Below are 20,346 nucleotides of genomic sequence, written 5' to 3'. Positions count from 1 at the left end.
ATTTAAGATCTCTGCCATCTGTTTTGGCTCCACACATGGATTACTATTCTCATCTTCCAGGGGACCAGTTTTGTTCTCTTGCTCCTAACATACCTGTAGAATCCCTTGGGGTTTCTCCTTCACCTTGTCTTCTATAGTAACTTCATGCCTTCTTTTAGCCTTCTTGATTTCTCTCTGAAGTAGTAGGCAGTTGTTGATCCCAGGGGATGATGGGTTTGCGCCTCTGGTGGACTGTGTCCTCTCCAGGGCACAAGCCTGGGCAGGAAAATTTGAAGAACTATGTGTTGCCCATGCACCAGGTTCCCCCTCTCCATGTCACTGATGTAGTTCAAGGGAAGGGTAAGCTCTGATACAGCTTGGCACCCATGACATCACAGAGGTTGCCAGAGTGAGGTTGTCAACAACATCAAACTGCCTTGGCTCCAGAATTCTTCTTCAGGGTTACTCCCAAGGCCTTTCCCATGGGTGGGTATGGCCACAAGGCAGCGGAAGTTTAAAATCAGAGTTTTCCTTCTCCTGGGTAGGCTGCCGTCCAAGACTGATGAGCCTCACCTGCCTGAAGAAGTATTCTCTTGCGTTTCTTATACTACGTAAGCACCTCATATGTTCTTACTTGCTTACACGTGCTATGGACCTTTTTTTTTATCTCAACTGGAGTTTCAATATCTTGAAAACAAAGGTACCCTACATTTGTTATCTTTGCCTTTTATTGTGACAGGCATGTACTATCTTTGTACTCTCAAAATTTCTCTTTTAAAGGCCTCCCTCTTACCAAGTACATCTTTGCCAGAAAACAGCCTGTATCAGCCCACACTTGGCAGATCATTTCTGATGCCATCAAAATTAGCCTTTCTCCAGTTTTGAATCTCAACTGCAGACCAGACCTACCCTTTGCATATTACTTTGAAACTAAAGGCATTGTGGTCACTCGATGCAATGTGTCCCCCTGCAAAAACTTCTGTCAACTGCCGTGTCTCATTCTCCTGGTTAAGAGGGCATGTGTCCAAGGAGGACATAAATAATCTTCCGGAAATAATAGGGGACAGAGGGTCCAGTGAGATGGAGGAACTGAGGGAAATGCATGTTAGTAGGGAAGTGGTGTTGGGTAAATTGAAGGGATTAAAGGCAGATAAATCCCCAGGGCCAGATGGTCTGCATCCCAGAGTGCTTAAGGAAGTAGCCCAAGAAATAGTGGATGCATTAGTGATAATTTTTCAAAACTCTTTAGATTCTGGACTAGTTCCTGAGGATTGGAGGGTGGCTAATGTAACCCCACTTTTTAAAAAAGGAGGGAGAGAGAAACCGGGGAATTATAGACCGGTTAGCCTAACATCGGTGGTGGAGAAACTGCTAGAGTCAGTTATCAAAGATGTGATAACAGCACATTTGGAAAGCGGTGAAATCATCGGACAAAGTCAGCATGGATTTGTGAAAGGAAAATCATGTCTGACGAATCTCATAGAATTTTTTGAGGATGTAACTAGTAGAGTGGATAGGGGAGAACCAGTGGATGTGGCATATTTGGATTTTCAAAAGGCTTTTGACAAGGTCCCACACAGGAGATTAGTGTGCAAACTTAAAGCACACGGTATTGGGGGTAAAGTATTGATGTGGATAGAGAATTGGTTGGCAGACAGGAAGCAAAGAGTAGGAATAAACGGGACCTTTTCAGAATGGCAGGCAGTGACTAGTGGGGTACCGCAAGGCTCAGTGCTGGGACCCCAGTTGTACAATATATATTAATGACTTGGATGAGGGAATTAAATGCAGCATCTCCAAGTTTGCGGATGACACGAAGCTGGGCAGCAGTATTTGCTGTGAGGAGGATGCTAAGAGGATGCAGGGTGACTTGGATAGGTTAGGTGAGTGGGCAAATTCATGGCAGATGCAATTTAATGTGGATAAATGTGAGGTTATCCACTTTGGTGGCAAAAACAGGAAAATAGATTACTATCTGAATGGTGGCCGATTAGGAAAAGGGGAGGTGCAACGAGACCTGGGTGTCATTATACACCAGTCATTGAAAGTGGGCCTGCAGGTACAGCAGGCAGTGAAAAAGGTGAATGGTATACTGGCATTTATAGCAAGAGGATTCGAGTACAGGAGCAGGGAGGTACTACTGCAGTTGTACAAGGCCTTGGTGAGACCACACCTGGAGTATTGTGTGCAGTTTTGGTCCCCTAATCTGAGGAAAGACATCCTTGCCATAGAGGGAGTACAAAGAAGGTTCACCAGATTGATTCCTGGGATGGCAGGACTTTCATATGATGAGAGACTGGATGAACTAGGCTTATACTCATTGGAATTTAGAAGATTGAGGGGGGATCTTATTGAAACGCATAAAATCCTGAAGGGATTGGACAGGCTAGATGCAGGAAGATTGTTCCTGATGTTGGGGAAGTCCAGAACGAGGGGTTACAGTTTGAGGATAAAGGGGAAGCCTTTTTAGGACTGAGATGAGGAAAAACTTCTTCACTCAGAGTGGTGAATCTGTGGAATTCTCTGCCACAGGAAACAGTTGAGGCCAGTTCATTGGCTATATTTAAGAGGGAGTTAGATATGGCCCTTGTGGCTAAAGGGATCAGGGAGTATGGAGGGAAGGCTGGTACAGGGTTCTGAGTTGGATGATCAGCCATGATCATACTGAATGGCGGTGCAGGCTCGAAGGGCCGATTGGCCTACTCCTGCACCTATTTTCTATGTTTCTATGTGCTATCATGAGAGGCTGGAGTTCTGCAATTAGTTCTGCAGGGATCTGTGCTGAGACCTCTGCTGTTTGTGTTGCATATAAATGACCTGGATGAAAATATAAATGATTGGTTTACTAAATTTGTGGATGATACCAACATTGGTGGAGCTATGGATAGTGTAGAAGACTGGTAAAGAACACGGTATGACATATACCAGGTTCAAATATGGGCTGAGAAATGACAGATGGACTTTAACCCAGATAATAGGACAAATGCAGGGAGACAATACACTGTTAAGGACATAGTCATTAACATTATTGCTGAGCAGAGAGATCTTGGGATCCAAGTTCAGAGCTCCTTGAAAGTGGCTACCCAGGTCGATAAGCTAGTTTAGAAGGCTGATGGGATGCTTGCATTTATTAGTCGAGGCACTGAGTTCAAAACTCAGGAGGTTATGTGTCAACTTTATAAAACTTGGGTTTGACCACATCTGGATTACTGCTTTCAGTTCTGATTGCCCCACTATAGGAAGGATGTTGAGGCTTTGGAGAGGGTGCAAAAGAGGTTTGTCAGGATGCTGCCTAGTGACAAAGCATGTGCTATCATTAGAGTCTGGACAAACTTGGGTTTTCACTGGAGCATTGGAGGCTGAGGGGGAGATGTGATTAAGGTTTACAAGATTATGAGAGGAATATGAGATTATGGACGGAGACTGTCTGTTTCCCAGGTTCAAAATGTCTAATACCAGAGAGTATGCATTGAAGATGAGAGAGGATAAGTTCAAAGGTATGTGAGGGGTAATTTTTATATTCAGTGGTGGATGCCTGGACCGTGAAGCCGAGTATGGCAAATACAGAGCCGTCTGGATTGGCACAATGAATATTCATTGTGAAAGGTGAAGGGATATGGACATTGTGTAAATCAGAGGGATTAGTTTTTGAGTGGTTTTGATTTACTTTTTGTCTCTTTTGGCACAACATTTTGGGTTAAGGGCCTGAGGGCCTGTTCCTGTTCTGTACTGCTTAAAAACTTTGGAAACTTATTGACTGAAAAAAAACGTTATTTGTTCCTACAAGATGCTGGAGGAACTCAGCGGGTCAGGCTGTATCTATGGTGTAGTTGTAGCTAATAGTGGCATTCTGATGCAACTCAGTTAGCCACTCCCATGTGGGAGGAGTTCACATTTTGTACAAGCAGAGTTGTCAGTAAAGTTCAGTTGAATGTCCTGCATGCTGATCTCTTGGTGTGCTCTGCACTATCCCTCAATATCGAACACAACATAGTGTCAGAAGTGGTTGATCGTTGATGAATTGGTGCTACAGACCAAGTAAGATACCCGCCAAGAAAAAAAATTTACAGTAAGACTGTTCTTGTTAGCATATTTCAATGAAAGATAGCCAGACTAAACCTAAACCTAAACTGCCTATGCCAGTTGGACTTATTTGGACTTCTGTAGTCCAAATAAATAAAATGATAAATAAACAAACAGGAAAATGGAGCAAGTACTTGCAGTACCAATATCTACTTACCCGTTAAAGCACCCCTCCCCCCGAGACTTGTGATTTCTCTAAACCAGGGGGCTTGGGGCAATTGCTGAAATGCCTTGTAAGCATTCTCACTCAGGCTTCAGAAGAGCATCACTATTATACTGCATGGGTGACAAAAGATGACATCATGGCTGGATTAGGACTGACAGCTGCTCAGAAAAAGGAGTACAAAAGAGTGCAAGACACATTCGAAGAGTACTTCACAGGAAAGCAAAATATGTTCTACGAGAGGGCAAAGTTCAAAGTTCCAGAAAACAGGAGCCAGAAAGTGTAAGTGATTTATCATAGCATTGTATAATTGTCAGAGAGACTTCAGTTGCAGGCAAATCTGACACTAGACAAAGCTGCTAATATGGTCAGACAGAGTAAAAATGTTCATTTGCAACAAGCAGAACTGAGGCATGACAACGATGCTGAGGTAAAGGTAGAAGCTGTACAAAGAGAAGGGTATAAACAAGGTGCAGTCAGGAAGACTACAGAAACAGTCTGTTAAACAAAACAAACAAGGGAAACAAAGAGCATGTAAAATGTCGAGCTGCAGGAGAAGCGGCAAGTCTCCATTCCACATCAAAGAGCTCTGTCCAGCAAAATAAGTGAAAAGCCTCCATTGCAATAGAGTTGGCCAATATAAAAGCCAGTGTCACTCAAAACCAGTTCTCAAGGGGGTCAAGGAAGACCATGATCCAGACAAAGAGAGGGCATTCCTTGAGGCTGTAGATGCAAACAGACTGGGCTGCTGGCCTCATCAATTAGGGGACCACTTCACTAAGAATCTCTGTACCATCCACAACAAGCAGGACTTCCCCGTGTCCAAACATCTTAATTCTGATTCCCATTAATGTTCCAACATATCGATTCATAGCCTCCTGTTGTGCTGAGATGAGGTCAACCACAGGGTGGAGGAGCAACACCTTATATTCTGTGCAGGTAGCCTCCAACCTGATGGCATAAGTATCAGTTTCTCCTTCCAGGAAACAAATCCCCGCCATCCAACTTCCTCCATCCCCCACTCTGAGCTTCTCACCTACCCATTACTTCCCCCTGGGTTCCCTCCTTCTTCCCTCTCTCCTATGGTCCACTGTCCTCTCCTTTCTTCTCCAGCCCTTGACCTTTCCCACTCACCAAACTTTGCCTAATACCTTCCAGCTAGCCTCATTCCTCTCCCCCCCCCCCACCTTTTTAATACTGGCAACTTCCCCCTTCTATCTCAGCCCTGAAGAAGAGTCTCGTACCAAATTGTTGACTGTTTATTCTTTTCCATAGATGCTGCCTGAGCTGCTGAGTTCCTCCAGCGTTTTGTGTGTGTTGTTTTGGATTTCCAGCATCTTCAGTCCTACTCGTGTTTGTTCAAGTATTGGCCGTCAGTGACCAGGCGATCAAATGCGCATGCATATGGGTCGCACGCAGTCAGTTCTAGAAACTGCACTTGCGCTCAGTGGACAGAAGGCTCTTGGAAGATCAACAGTAGGTAGGAGCAGGGCTGTGGGCAGGGGTTTCATCAGCACTGGTGTCTGAACTGCAACTGAGGGACAGTTAATGTGAGCTCTGGACACACTGTGGCTCCGCATCCCAAGACGTTCTGGGTCCTTTCCCCATCTCTCAGCCACACGATCTGTATCCAGGTCCTGGGGAACTTCAGAGGTTCAAAGGTCCAATTTGGTGCCAGAGAAGTGTATTCAATATACATCCTGATATGCTTTTTCTTCACAAACATCCACGAAAACAGAGAAGTGCTCCAAAAAATGAACAACAGTTAAACATGAGAACCCCAAAGTCCCCCCTCCCAGCTCCCCCTCCCGCGCGTAAGCGGCAGCAAGCAATGATCCCCCTCCCCCCTCCCCACCAGCAAAAAAAAGAGCACCCGCTACCAAGCGCAAGCGTGAACTAGGCGATAGCAAAGACTATCGCATTTCATCCGACATTCGACAAACCACAGGTTCTCTCTCTCCCTGGCGAGGGAGAGGGAGGCGTCCTCCATTTTCACAGCGAGCGGGAGACATAACAACAACCTGCTGGTTTACGATGTTAAAGTCCGTTCTGTCACTTTTTACGAGCTCAGTGCCTGAAGATCACAAAGATCTCGGGTCTTTGGGCCCACAGCGAAAGATTTTCCAGCCTCCCTGACGACACACAAATCTCCTGCTGTGACACAACCTTCGATCTGCCCGTCTCCAGAGCTCCGAGATCTTAGGCTTTGGAATTCGAGTCAGACTCTTAGGCCAACCACTTGGCATGCCGAACGACAATGGTTGATCCTGAAACCCTGAGAACGGGTCCCATTCCCACAAAGAACCGGTCTGCGTGTAATTCCAGGTCAGGGTCTTCAAAAGAATCCTGAAAGGGAAAAATAAAGATATTAGCGATGGAGATAGAGCTGTTTCTGAAGTTGCAAGCAAAGGAGTCACCGTTTAGCACCATCCTAACTCCACCTCCAACCATTTCATCATGGCTGATTCATTTTGTGTCTCGTCACCAATCTCCTGCCTTCTCCCCATATCCCTTCTTGCCCTGACTAATCAATGATCTATCAACCTCATCTTTAGATATGCCCAATGATGTGGCTTGAACAGTCAACTATGGCATCGAATTCCACGGATTCACCACTCTCTGGCTGAAGAAATTCCTCCTCATTTCCATTCTAAATGGATATCCCTCTATTCTGAGGCTCTGTCCTCTGATGTTAGTTTCCCTCACCATAGGAAACATCCTCTCCACATCCACTTTATCAAGGCCTTTCGACATTTGGTAGGTTTCAGTGAGATCCCCCACTTATTCCTCTGAATTCCAGTGGGTCAAAGCCATCCAGTGCCTCTCATATGAAAAGCCTTTCAATCCCAGAATCATTTTTATGAACTTTCTTTGAACCCTTTCTTATGTCAGCACAGCCTTTCTTACATAAGGGGACCAAAACTGCACATGATACTCCAAGCAAGGCCTCACCAGTGGGTTACAAGTCCTACGGAAGAGTCCAAGTCTCTTTGAATTTTCTCTCTATTTGGAAAATAGTTTATGCTTTTATTTCTTCTGCCAAAGTGGATAATGATACACTATGGTCTAATTGTCTTCCTGAAATGCTATCCTTCACCCATTGATATCTTTCATAAATCTTTTTACAGGTTAGGAACGGCAAAAAAAAGTGTACAGGAATCTCAAACGCAACGACACCTCAGTTTTGCTGTCTCTGTCCAGGCATTTAAGGAGAGACCAGGTATTTCCTTTGTGACACCAATAAATCAGCTGTGATCCTTGAAGATGAAGAAGTATCTCATCCCAGCTGAAAATGTGCTTTGTCTCCCAGTTGAGGTTTTCTGTTGTAATTCAGTGAAATCCAGTGAAATTGGGGCTGCTGAGAGCACACCAGCATTTGTTCATTGGGGATCAGTTCTTTGACTGTATTAATTATACAAGGGATTCACCACGTCTGATAATCTGACTTGATGAATTGATAGAGAACTGTGGGAAGGAATTCACTCACTCATCCAGCCTACAGATGCATCAGCGAATTCACACTGAGGAGTGGCCATTCACCTGCTTTGACTGTGGGAAGGGATTCACTTGGTGATTGAGTTACTAGCATACCATTTGGTTCACACGAAGAGATGCCATTCACCTGCTCAGACTGTGGGAAGAAGTTTACCCGGTCATCTTACCTGAAGATACATCAGCGAATTCACACTGGCGAGAGGCCATTCACCTGCTCAGTATGTGGAAAGGGATTCAGTCAGTCATCCAACCTCCAGACACACCAGCGCATTCACACGGGAGAGAGGCCATTCACCTGCTTAGACTGTGGGAAGGGGTTTACTCAGTCAATTGAACTGAAAGTACATCAGAGAAGTCACACTGGGGAGAGGCCATTCACCTGCTCAAACTGTGGGAAAGGATTCACTCACTCATCACACCTGCTGACACACCAGCTAGTTCACACTGGGGAGAGACCGTTCACCTGCTCAGACTGCGGGAAGGGATTCACTCGGTCATTTGACCTACTGGCACACCAGGCAGTTCACACTGGGGAGTGGTCGTTTACCTGCTCAGACTGTGGGAAGGGATTCACTCGGTCATCTGAACTGAAGGTACATCAGCGAATTCACACTGGGGAGAGGCTGTTCACCTGCTCAACCTGTGGGAAGGGATTCACTCACCCATCACACCTCCTGAGACACCAGCGAATACACACTGGGGAGAGACCATTCACCTGCTCAGACTGCGGGAAGGGATTCATTCAGTCATCCCACCTGCAAATGCACCAGCGAGTTCACACTGGAGAGATGCCATACACCTGCTCAGACTGTGGGAAGGGGTTTAATCGGTCATCTTACCTGAAAGTACATCAGCGAATTCACACTGGGGAGAAGCCGTTCACCTGCTCAGAATGTGGGAAGGGATTCAATCAGTCATCCAACCTACAGACGCACCAGCGAGTTCACACTGGGGGGAAGCTATTCACCTGCCCAGAATGTGGGAAGGGGTTTACTCAGTGTTCTGAACTGAAGGCACACCAGCGAACTCACAATGGGGAGAGGCCATTCACCTGTTCAGTATGTGGGAAGGGATTCACCTACTCATCACTCCTACAGACGCACCAGCGAATTCACACTGGAGAGAGGCCGTTCTCCTGCCCAGACTGTGGGAAGGGATTCACTCAGTCATCTGAACTGAAGATACATCAGCGAATTCACACTGGGGAGAGACCATTCACATGCTCAGACTGTGGGAAGGGATTCACTCGATCATCTGAACTATTGGCACACCAGTCAGTTCACACTGGGGAGTGGCCATTCACCTGCTCAGACTGTGGGAAGGGATTCTCTTGGTCATCTGAACTGAAGGTACATCAGCGAGTTCACACTGGGGAGAGACCGTTCACCTGTTCAGAGTGTGGGAAGGGATTTAGTCAGTCATCCCACTTACAGGTGCACCGGCGAGTTCACACTGGGGAGATGAGGTTCACCTGCTCAGAATGTGGGAAGGGATTTACTCGGTCATCTTACCTGAAGGTACATCAGCGAATTCACACTGGGGAGAGGCCATTCACCTGCTTAGTATGTGGGAAGGGATTCAGTCAGTCATCCAACCTACAGACGCACCAGCGAGTTCATACTGGAGAGAGGCCATTCATTTGCTCAGACTGTGGGAAGAGATTCAGTCAGGCATCCGACCTTTTGGCACACTTCCAATTTCACACTGGGGAGAAAATTTAAATAAGCTGCATGCCAGAGAGTTAACCATCACATTTTCTGAATCCAGAAGGGACTTGGAGTCGAACTTTGCAATTATTGCTGCTGTACATCAAACCCAGTTCTACACCCTGGTCACTGAGTAGGAGAGGAGTTTCTTCTGATTTTCACCTTTATTGGGACTGGGGTTTAATGTTCTGGATCTGTGATAAATATATCAGTTCTATTTTAAACTCTGCAAAGGGGTGATAACTGTAGAGACTAACCATTACAAAGAAGAACCACCATGCCAGGGACTCGGAGAAGAAAGGATCGATCATTTGGCCAACAGGCGATCCCTTGTTTCAGTGTTATAAATTGGAGAAGAGGTCTGAGTGGGTATTGATAGAGGGATCAGTAGAATTCAGTTTTAAATTGTTGGCCTGGAGTCAACATAGTTACACTGTTGTTTGTGCAGCAACAATAACAGGTAGCTTTGATTAATTCAGAGTTATGTAGTGAGTTTCCTAAGCTTGTCCAGTTGATGAATAGTCAAGATATTTAGGCATCCCAGCTGTGCTCGAAGAGAAAGAATGGAAGTCTGGGACCCTAGTTTCACGTTGAACCATCCATTATATGAGGATATTGAAATGGGGAAAGGAAAAGGACAAGAAGAATCCAGGGTTGTCAGAGAAATGGAGAGATTACTTTCATCATCATATATGGCCTGACTATGAGAAGTGGATATGAAAGGTTGAGAGTGGTGGGGCAGGATGCATTGTGGAAAATGCAAAAACAGAAACTGGTAGAGGAATTGTGTAAATGTAAGGAAGAGTTAAGAGAGAGAGGAAAGAAAATGAAATTCTGAGGGAGCAGGGTCAGGCGGTTTAGAAACATAGAAAATAGGTGCAGGAGTAGGCCATTCGGCCCTTCGAGCCTGCACCGCCATTTATTATGATCATGGCTGATCATCCAACTCAGAACCCAGCCTTCCCTCCATACCCCCTGACCCCTGTAGCCACAAGGGCCATATCTAACTTCCTTTTAAACATAGCTAATGAACTGGCCTCATCAGTTTGCTGTGGCAGAGAATTCCACAGATTCACCACTCTCTGTGTGAAGAAGTTTTTCCTAACCTCGGTCCTAAAAGGCTTCCCCTCTATCCTCAAACTGTGACCCCTCGTTCTAGACCTCCCCAACATCGGGAACAATCTTCCCGCATCTAGCCTGTCCAATCCCTTTAGGATCTTATACGTTTCAATCAGATCCCCCCTCAATCTTCTAAATTCCAACGAGTACAAGCCCAGTTCATCCAGTCTTTCTTCATATGAAAGACCTGCCATCCCAGGAATCAATCTGGTGAACCTTCTTTGTACTCCCTCTATAGCAAAGATGTCTTTCCTCAGATTAGGGGACCAAAACTGCACACAATACTCCAAGTGTGGTCTCACCAAGGCCTTGTACAACTGCAGTAGTACCTCCCTGCTCCTGTACTCGAATCCTCTCGCTATAAATGCCAGCATACCGTTCGCCTTTTTCACCGCCTGCTGTACCTGCATGCCCACTTTCAATGACTGGTGTATAATGACACCCAGGTCTCGTTGCACCTCCCCTTTTCCTAATCGGCCACCATTCAGATAATAATCTGTTTTCCTATTTTTGCCACCAAAGTGGATAACTTCACATTTATCCACATTAAATTGCATCTGCCATGAGTTTGCCCACTCACCCAACCTATCCAAGTCACCCTGCATCCTCTTAGCATCCTCCTCACTGCTAACACTGCCACCCAGCTTTGGTTCCACCTGAGTCAGTTCAGGCTCAGTGTGAATTGGTAACAAGAGAAAGGGAGAAAACTGCGGTGTAAACAGGCAAATACAGAATTAGAGAAATGGAAAAGTCGGTGTCAGGATTTACGGAGGGCTATGAATGTCCTGCAGAAACCGGCAGCTGAGAAGAAAGGCAGCGCCGATCATATCAAGTGTTTAAAACAGATTAAAAAGCTGCAAAGTCAACTCTCAGCTCAGAGCAGAGTGATATGTGCATTTGGTGCGAGAACTGACGATGATGGTGATGTAGATTGAGGTGATTTAGCATTTGGGGCGACACACTATAATAGTGAGTATGATTGGGGAAATGGACCTCCTCCCCGTGGACGGGGTTAAATCTGCAACATTCACTGCCCCAGTGGCGCCCAGTGGTAACAGAGAGAGTTCAGGAGACACCAGAGCCTGAGGGATCATTTGTGATGTGGTATTCTACCCTTTTGATATGGCCCAATTCAGTGCTATAGCTGCGAATATACTGTACTATCCTCGGGAACTTTTCCAGCCCATTCAGCAGCACAAGATAATTTACGTTTTAGATGAAGCAGAAGAACGGAAGTTAACCCTTTATGTGTCTAACTTCAGTGTTACACTCAGCCCTGCCATTGGAACAAGGGCCAGGGGATACTGGATGATTTACAGGAGGCTACACAAGAAGGTGCAGTGACTAATCGACGTGACCCGGTGGAGTCTTTGCATACGTGCAAGCAAGGGGTGGGTTGCAACCCTCTGTATTTGTGATGTGATTGAGGCTAGTTATCTCGAGTGTTTATGGCCTTACTTTATATTTGGCAGAATTTAACTCAGGGACAGAATGGTAACTGGCTGAGGAACTTGATACTGTATCGCACAGTACCGAGGAGAGCAGAAGAGTGTGTGAAATGTCTGATCCTACAGATCTGTGGAAATATTATTTTTTGTAACAATTTGAAGTGACAAAATGTAGTTTTACAAATTCCAGAGTGCTAAGATAATAAGCTGCAATATACACTGGTGCTAAAAAGTTTGTGAACCCTGTGGAATATTCTCTATTTCTGCATAAATATGATCTAAATGTGATCAGATCTTCACGCAAGTCCTAAAACTAGATAAATAGAACCCAGTTAGATAAATAACACAATAAAATATTATACTTTATTTATTGAGAAAAATTATACAATATTACATGTATTGTTGGAGATAATATGTGAACCTCTGGGGTAATGCCTTCTACTAAAGGTATTTGGAGTCAGGTGTTCCGATCAATGAGACTGAGATTTCAGGTGTGGGTTGTAGAGATGCCCCGCCCTGTAAAAAAGACACAACGTCAGGTTACTGACAGAGCCTGCTCTTCTCGAGAAAGATCTGTTTATGTATACCATGCCTCGATCAAAATAACTTTCAGGGGACCATAGAAGAAGAATTGTAGAGATGCATGAAGCTGGAAAAGACTACAAAAGCATTTCTAAAGGCTTAAGTGTTCATCAGTCCACAGTAAGAGAAATTGTCTGAATTGTTTATAGATGGAGGAAATTCAGTGTTGTTGCTACTCGCCCTAGGAGTGGGCATCCAGCAAAGATCACACCAAGAACACAACGTGCAATGCTGAAGGAGGTGAAAAAGAACCCAAGGGTAACAGCAAAAGTCCTGCAGAAATCTCTGAAACTTGCTAAAGTCTCTGTCCATGTGTCCACTGTAAGAGAAACACTGAACTGAAGTGGTGTTCATGAAAGGACACGGCAGAGGAAATCACTGCTCTCCATAAAAACATTGCTGCATGTCTCAAGTTTGCAAAAGGCCACCTGGATGTTCTACAACGCTTCTGGGACAATGTTCTGTGGACAGATGAGACACAAGTTGAACTTTTTTAGCAGAAATGCATACCACTATGCTTGGAGGAGAAGGGCACTGCAGACTGTGACGGGATCCTGAATTACCCCTATGAACTGTGCTCGTTTGCCCCTATTAACTGTGCTTTTGAAAAGAGAGAGTCATTTAACATCGATATCTTGTTTTGGAAGAGAGAGAGAGAGAGATACGAAGACTAACTGTTGGACTGTCACCTTAAGGCACTGGAAGTAAGTTTTGGATTTCTGCTGAGTTGGAGAGAGAAATGGCTCTGAGCAGCTCGTAAGTTGCTATGGTGACCGAAGGTGGTGTTATTTGACGGACACTTGATATTATGATTTTTGGCAGCATGTTGATACTTCTGAAGGACAGTTCACCTGCTTGTGATTTTCTTACACAGGCAGAGGAAGGAGGAATTATTTGAGTGACAGTTGATGCTCAGCACGGGACGATAAAATGGGAGGTCAGATGATAGACCTCAGATACATGTTTTGGACACTGAATGAGCATTGTTGTGCCCATAGAAAAAGTGGGTTTTGGAGGATCAATCAGTTGCTCTTGCAGTGGAAAGAGGAAAGGGGTTGACTGGTGGGGAATTGTCCATGTGTCCACCCTCGCCTGGGGGATAGCTCCACCAGAGAAAACCGGTCTCCTTTGTTAAAGTCACAGTCAGTGACTTTTAAAGGATTTCAAAGGACAACGAGGAGATCGACGGCGTTAGCTCACCTGAAGACTCAAATCTCTCCCTCTCTCTCTCTTTCCATCACTACTCGACTCAATACCACGAACTGAACTGAACTTTACTCATAATCGTAAGACTATCTTTTTACCCCTAGACTTAAAGAAGCTTGGTTTTTCAGACATATATTTCCACACTTAACTGATATACTTACTTATATATATAAAATCATTGCTAACCTGTTTGATTTATCTACATTTATATTACTGTATTGTGTAGTTACTAATAAATATTATTAGTTTATAGCAATATTGGACTCCAAAGTGTTTTCCATCTCTGCTGGTTCTTTATACTCGTCACGGGGTACGTGACAAGACCAACACCAAAACCTCATCCCAACTATGAAGCATGGTGGAAGGAGCACCATGGCTTGGGTTAGCTTTGCTGCCTTAGGGCCTGGACAGTTTACAATCGTTGAGAGAATAATGAATTCAAAATTGTATCCAGACATTTTACAGGAGAATGGCAGGGTAGCGGTCTGTCACCCGAAGCTTAATAGAAGTTGGATGACGCAACAAGACAATGATCCGAAAGACAAGAGTAAATCAACAACAGAATGGTTTAAAAAGAAGAAAATCCGTGTTTTGGAATGGCCGGGTCAAAATCCTGATGATAATCCTATAGAAATATTGTGGAAGAGTCTGAATCAAGCAGTTCATGCAAGAAGGTCCACAACATCCCAGAGTTGAAGCAGTTTTGTAAGGAGGAATGGCCTAAAGTTCCTCCAAGCCGATGTGCAGGACTGATCAACAGTCTGGTTGAAGTTATTGCTGTACAAGGGAGCCACACCAGTTACTGAAAGCAAAGGTTCACTTTTTCCAACAAATACATGTAATCATTTTCCTCAATAAATAAATGAATAAGTATAGCGTTTTGTGTTATTTATTTAGTTGACTGAACATTGTGCAAAAAAAAAGTAGCAGAGACGAGTCAACCGCAGATGACTGAATAGTCAACTCGTCTCGTTCTTCCGTATAAAATGAATGTTTTGTAAACGGTGTGTTGGAAGTTCTCTGCCTTTCCTGGTGGGAACGGAGGTAAACTTTCCCCTTGCAAGTAATAAAGAATAAAGGCATTTGATAAAGATCCACTCAGTGTTGGTATTGTGTTTTGTGAGACTTGGTGGAGAGATACTTGACAGATTTCAGAGGTTTCACCGAGATTACTTGTCCCGATGCAGTAGCGACGCTGGGAGCTCCCTATGACTGACCTGCTGGAGGGAAATTCCCCGGGAGGAGCGATCGCCGGAAAGTAACTTTATTTTTGGTCCTTCGGACATTCCCTCCTGGAGTCGGACTTCAGATTTCCGTTTCGCTGCCGCCCTATACACTGCGATTGGCCCAGGGGCTGGGACGCAGGATTCAGGGAACCGTGAGATGACTGTTGGGGACACTGATGGGTCGTCCGGCGTCCAAGACGCGTAAAGTGCTGATGGTTAAAATAGCCGAATTAGACCAAAGAAACAGATATGGTAATAAGCGTAGCCAATTACTCTACAGGGCGCTGTCATGATTCAGGAACAGATTGCATTGATTGTGTAATACATTAAGTGTAGCAAGGAAAGTGAAACGACGAGCCAGGCAGCGTCGTTCCACGAGAAGGGAACACCGGCATAGCATATGTGCAATAATTACGGGGAAAGGCCAATGGAGGAATTACCTAGTTAGGTGAAATGGACTAAAAATACCGATCAACCATCCACTCCCCCCCCACCCCCACCCCCGCGAATAGGTCTTTTAATAGGGATAGGATTCGGCAAATGAAGACTGTCTTAGAAAAGAGAGATCCTTTCAAGAAAGGACGTAGGCACGTAAGATAGCTAGCTTTTCAGGATTGGGAAAAGCGACATGAAAAGAGTAAACAATGCAGTATTGCTTTAAGTCAGTGCATGAAAAGAAAAGTACTGGAAAACATACAAGTGTTTAAAGCAGATACAAAAGTTGCACAAACAACTTGCTGCACAGAGAGGAATGATATGTGTTTTACGATCCGAAAGAAGAATATGGATTGGAATGATAGAAACATAGAAAACCTACAGCACAATACAGGCCCGTCGGCCCATAAAGCTGTGCCGAACATGTCCTTACTTTAAAAATTACCTAGGGTTACCCATAGCCCTCTATTTTTCTAAGCTCCACGTACCTATCCTGGAGTCCCTTAAAAGACCCTATCGTTTCCGCCTGCTGCTGGAGGTCCTTAACAATGGTCCTTTCTGAGACACTGCTCCCTAAAAATGTCCTGGGTAATTTGTACGCTAGTGCCCAGGATGGAGCTGACTGGATTTACAATCTTCTGCAGCTTCTTTCGGTCCTGTGCCCCTCCATACCAGACAGTGATGCAGCCTGTCAGAATGCTCTCCTCGATACAACTATACTCCAAGTGGGGTCTGACCAGGGTCCTACATAGCTGCAACATTACCTCTTGGCTCTTAAATTTAATCCCACGATTGATGAAGGCCAATGCACTGTATGCCTTCTTAACCACAGAGTCAACCTGCACAACAGCTTTGAGTGCCCTATGGACTCAGACCCCAAGATCCCTCTGATCCTCCACACTGCCAAGAGTTTTACCATTAATACTACGTATATTTTGACATCATATTTGACCTTCTAAAATGAACCACCTTACACCTATCTGGGTTGAACTCCATCTGCCACTTCTCAATCCAGTTTTGCATCCTATCAATGTCCCACTGTAACCTCTGAGAGCCCTCCACACTATCCCCAACACCCCCAACCTTTGTGTCATCAGCAAATTTACTAACCCATCCCTCCACTTCCTCATCCAGGTCACTTATAAAAATCACGAAGAGAAGGGGGTCCCAGAACAGATCCCTGAGGCACACCACTGGTCACCGACCTCCATGCAGAATATGACCCATTCTTTGCCTTCCCAGAATCATCCTCGTGAACCTCCTCTAGACTGTCTCCAATTACAACACATCTTTTCTGAGATATGGGGCCCAAAACAGTTGATAATACTCCAAGTGTGGCCAGGCTAGTGTCTTATAAAGCTTCAGCATTATCTCCTTGTTTTTATATTCTATTCCCCTTGAAATAAATGCCAACATTGCATTTGCATTCTTTAGCACAAACTCAACCTGTAAATTAACCTGGGAGTCTTGCACGAGGACTCCCGAGTCCCTCTGCATTGCTTTAAACCTTCTCCCCGTTTAGATAATAATCTGCACTATTGTTCCTTTTAACAAAATACATCATCATACATTTCCCAACATTGTATTTCATTCTCCACTTTTTGTCTATTCTTCCAATTTGTCTAAGTCCTGCTGCAATTTGCATTGCTTCCTCGGCACTACCTACCCCTCCACCAATGTTTGCGTCATCCGGGAACGCTTCTGTGGCGTCCACACAGTACTCCAATCAAAGAAGGCAGAAGGGATTAGTGTTTGGCTATTTTTGATTTGCTTTTTAGCTGGCTCGGCACAACATTGTGGGCCAAATGGCCTGTTCTGTCCTGATTTAAGTATCTCTGCCACTGCGTTTTTGTGCTTGCCTCCCACAGGGTCCAAGGGAACACATGGTCACGCTCCAAGAATTTGTACACCCTAAATTGCCTTAACACAGCAAACACCCCTCACCCTGTAATCAGTAGAAGCTCCATGAAGTTGATGCCGTTTTGCCTGACTTCCATACACTCTCTGTTGATCTTCTGAGTAAATACAGATGCAAAAAAAAACCCTGTTTGGGGTCTTCCCCATCTCTTTTGGCTCCACACATGGATTACCCATCTGCTCTTCCAGAGGAAAAATTTTGTCCCTTGCAACACTTTTGCTCTTAACATAGCTGTAATTTCCCTTAGGATTCACCTTTTCTGCTTGGGTTGTTGAAACTGTGAACAAAGTCCCCAAAGAGACACTGAAGCTGGTGAATATAATAGTCTTTATTCAGCAAAAGCAGGCATCATACTGAAGACACTCTTGGAAGAAGAGACCTGCCAACCCAATACTACATGATATTTTTATATGCTAAAAATCAAAGGTAACACAGGACTATCCTACTGTTATAATGTATCCACAATCCTTCCTTTGAATTACATTTACTTTTTGAACACCCTGATCTTCACTCCAACACTCAAGACACCCAAAATGAATGATAATCACCACTGATTCTGGGCTGCGTTCACGCATATGCAGACATCTCAGGTGTATGGAGTATTTCTTTGTTTGTAATCTAATAGTCTGCCGTCCAAGAACACCACTGTTCTGGACTGCATTTTAAACTCATCTACAATCTATGTTCAGGTCTGAAGACTGTTGCTGTTGAAATTAATATTTGCTGTATACTATCACTCCGGCATATCCCCTAACAAGGCAACATCATGCCTTAGTTTAGCCTTCTATATATTTTAAGTGTAACACTCGCTTTGCCTTGTGGCACGATCTCGGGGGTGGTAACCCCCCTGCCTGGCCAAACTTTAGAACTCCCATTTGGGTGGATGATGTGTGAAGTGTCCCCTGTGTCAAATCAGTACCCTGAAATAACAAACAGTACACAATATGCGGTTAAACAAGTAAGATTTTATAACTTTTACTTGGACTACGAGACTAGTAGAAAACAAAATATAAAATAAAAGGCACCAAGAATTTATTTAATCAGTTCGTGCACAATTCATTGGAGCTCACGGTTTTCCTTCGCTGATTCCTCCTTCGATCGTCATCAACCCTCAGCTTCCGCCGGAGCCCGGAGGGTCGGGCAGCCCACCGGCCCCTCAAGTCGCGTCTCCTCTCTTCATTCCCCTCATGCCTTCTGCTGAAAGCCCGCAAAAACCAACAGCTTTCACACAAACAAGAAAGAATAACATCTCGCCCATTGGTTAGCAAATGAATTCCAAAGTCCAGTTATCTCTACCTGTAACCCAAACATGCTGCTACAGGGAACCTATTACTTCAGCAGTTAACATTACAGAGAAGCCATTTTATTATAACACTACAGAGAAGCCATTTTATTAGCCTTAGCAGTTAACGTAAAAGAGAAACCCTTACATAAGTGATCTCTTGCATTTCTTATTCTCCCCACACACACCCTTTGTTACTACCTACCTATAGCAGTGATACACCTTTTTTGCTTAACCAGGGCCTCAACACCTCTTGAAAACTAATCTTCCCTAAACCTGTTATCCTCATCATTCTGACAAGCTTTGTAATCTCAAAAATTCATTTTTGAGGGCCTTCCACTTACCAAGTACAGTACATCTTTGCAAGAAAACTGCCCGTTCCAATCCACCCTTGTCAGATTTTTCCTCATACCATTAAAATTGTCCTTTCTCCAGGTGGAAGAAAATTCTGAATAAAGGGCTAAAGTATCTATAACACCCTGCATCTTTCTTTAATTAGCAATATGCCTAGTGCTGGCCTTAGTGCATAACACAGCTGTGTAAACAAGATGGAGACAGCGAAGGTCATAAAGTGTAGGGAGGTCCCTGTGAGCTGTCAAGTTTCTGACAATTAAAAAAATGTCTAGATTTCCTTCACCTGTCAGGTACTAACATATAAAACAAATTATATCTTTGTACTTTAATGACTTACTGGATCTAAGGATTTAATGAACCTTCTATATATTATAAACAAAGACTCACCATGCAGCCTAGGTTCTCAGCATGCTTGCAATAATCTACCTTAGTTTCAAGGATGTTCTGACAACCTATCTCTGTGTGTTGTGGGCAGAAAAGAGACTGTTTCTGGCATTTTTGTGGGAATTGATAAGATGAATAGGATTGACTTTTTTTAACTTTGACATATAAATAACTTTCTGTAAGCATGTATAAAATTGCTCTTTGGAAGGCTTGATGATCACACCGTTAGCAATCATCAGAGAACAAAGGTATTCTCTAGTCACTTCGAAGTCAGTTTCTAATTTATTAGTGACCAACTGTAATAGAACTTCCTTAGCAAATTAATTTCCCTAAAACTCCACTTTAGAATCTCAACCCGTGGACAGAATTGGAAGGGTTGAAGCAGCGGGAAAACCCGAGGTATGGATAATTTAAGCACCAGGCCAGATAGAAAAGGTTCCAGGGTTGAGGTTGGAGGTGAGGCACAGGCCAGTGTTCAGTTTTATTTTTCTCTGCACTGAACTAAGGCCGTGGCCTGCAACTAACAGGCTCCTGCATCAGCTGCTGGCTTCACGTCTGTGGACTTCAGTGAACTTCCATGACCTTCAGTTCTGAATGCTATTTGCTTACTTTTATTGTTTGCATGATTTGTATTTTTTTCTGTAGATTCGGTGTTTGACGGTTCTCTTTTTTACTGGGTTCTACTGGGTTTCTTTGTTTTGTGATTGCTTGTAAGGAGATGAATCTCAAGGTTGTATATGGTATATATACATTGATAGTAAATGCACTTTTACCTTTGGTTGACAGCTCTGGAAGTACAGATCACAAGGAATCCAGGGATAGCTGACTAATCTGATACACAATTGGCTTGATGGTAGAAAGCAGATGGTGACGTCGGAAGGTTATTTTTCTGACTGGAGATCGGTAACCAGTGCTGTGCTATGGAGATTGATGCTGAACGCATTGTTGTTTGTCATCTATAACAAT

At 44.2% G+C, this 20,346-nt stretch overlaps 2 protein-coding genes across 6 annotated transcripts in view; one reads left to right on the top strand and one right to left on the bottom strand.

Annotated features, from left to right (window-relative positions):
• LOC134341243 (zinc finger protein 585A-like) overlaps window positions 1–15,001 on the top strand; it is a 54,764-nt gene extending 39,763 nt beyond the window's left edge. For 3 of the 5 annotated variants that reach the window (XM_063039095.1, XM_063039094.1, XM_063039093.1), the window contains 2 exons: window positions 5,501–5,705; window positions 7,354–15,000. In XM_063039095.1, coding sequence (XP_062895165.1) covers window positions 7,837–9,441 — 1,605 coding nt within the window. In that variant the 5' untranslated portion in view covers window positions 5,501–5,705; window positions 7,354–7,836 and the 3' untranslated portion in view covers window positions 9,442–15,000. Of the gene's footprint in view, window positions 1–5,500; window positions 5,706–7,353 lie in introns of all 5 variants that reach the window. The other 2 variants (XR_010016737.1, XM_063039096.1) reach the window with 2 other exon arrangements.
• Window positions 15,002–18,133: 3,132 nt separating this feature from the next.
• The window catches only part of LOC134341244 (zinc finger protein 229-like), a 63,495-nt gene continuing 61,282 nt past the window's right edge, over window positions 18,134–20,346 (bottom strand). Inside the window, exon 4 of the transcript XR_010016738.1 lies at window positions 18,134–20,336. The gene's annotated coding sequence lies outside the window, so the exon portion shown is untranslated. The remainder of the gene's footprint in view (window positions 20,337–20,346) is intronic.

The sequence above is a fragment of the Mobula hypostoma genome (assembly GCF_963921235.1).
Source record: "Mobula hypostoma chromosome 10 unlocalized genomic scaffold, sMobHyp1.1 SUPER_10_unloc_2, whole genome shotgun sequence".
Classification (NCBI taxonomy): Eukaryota; Metazoa; Chordata; class Chondrichthyes; order Myliobatiformes; family Myliobatidae; genus Mobula; species Mobula hypostoma.
This window is presented reverse-complemented; position numbering and strand designations above follow the sequence as displayed.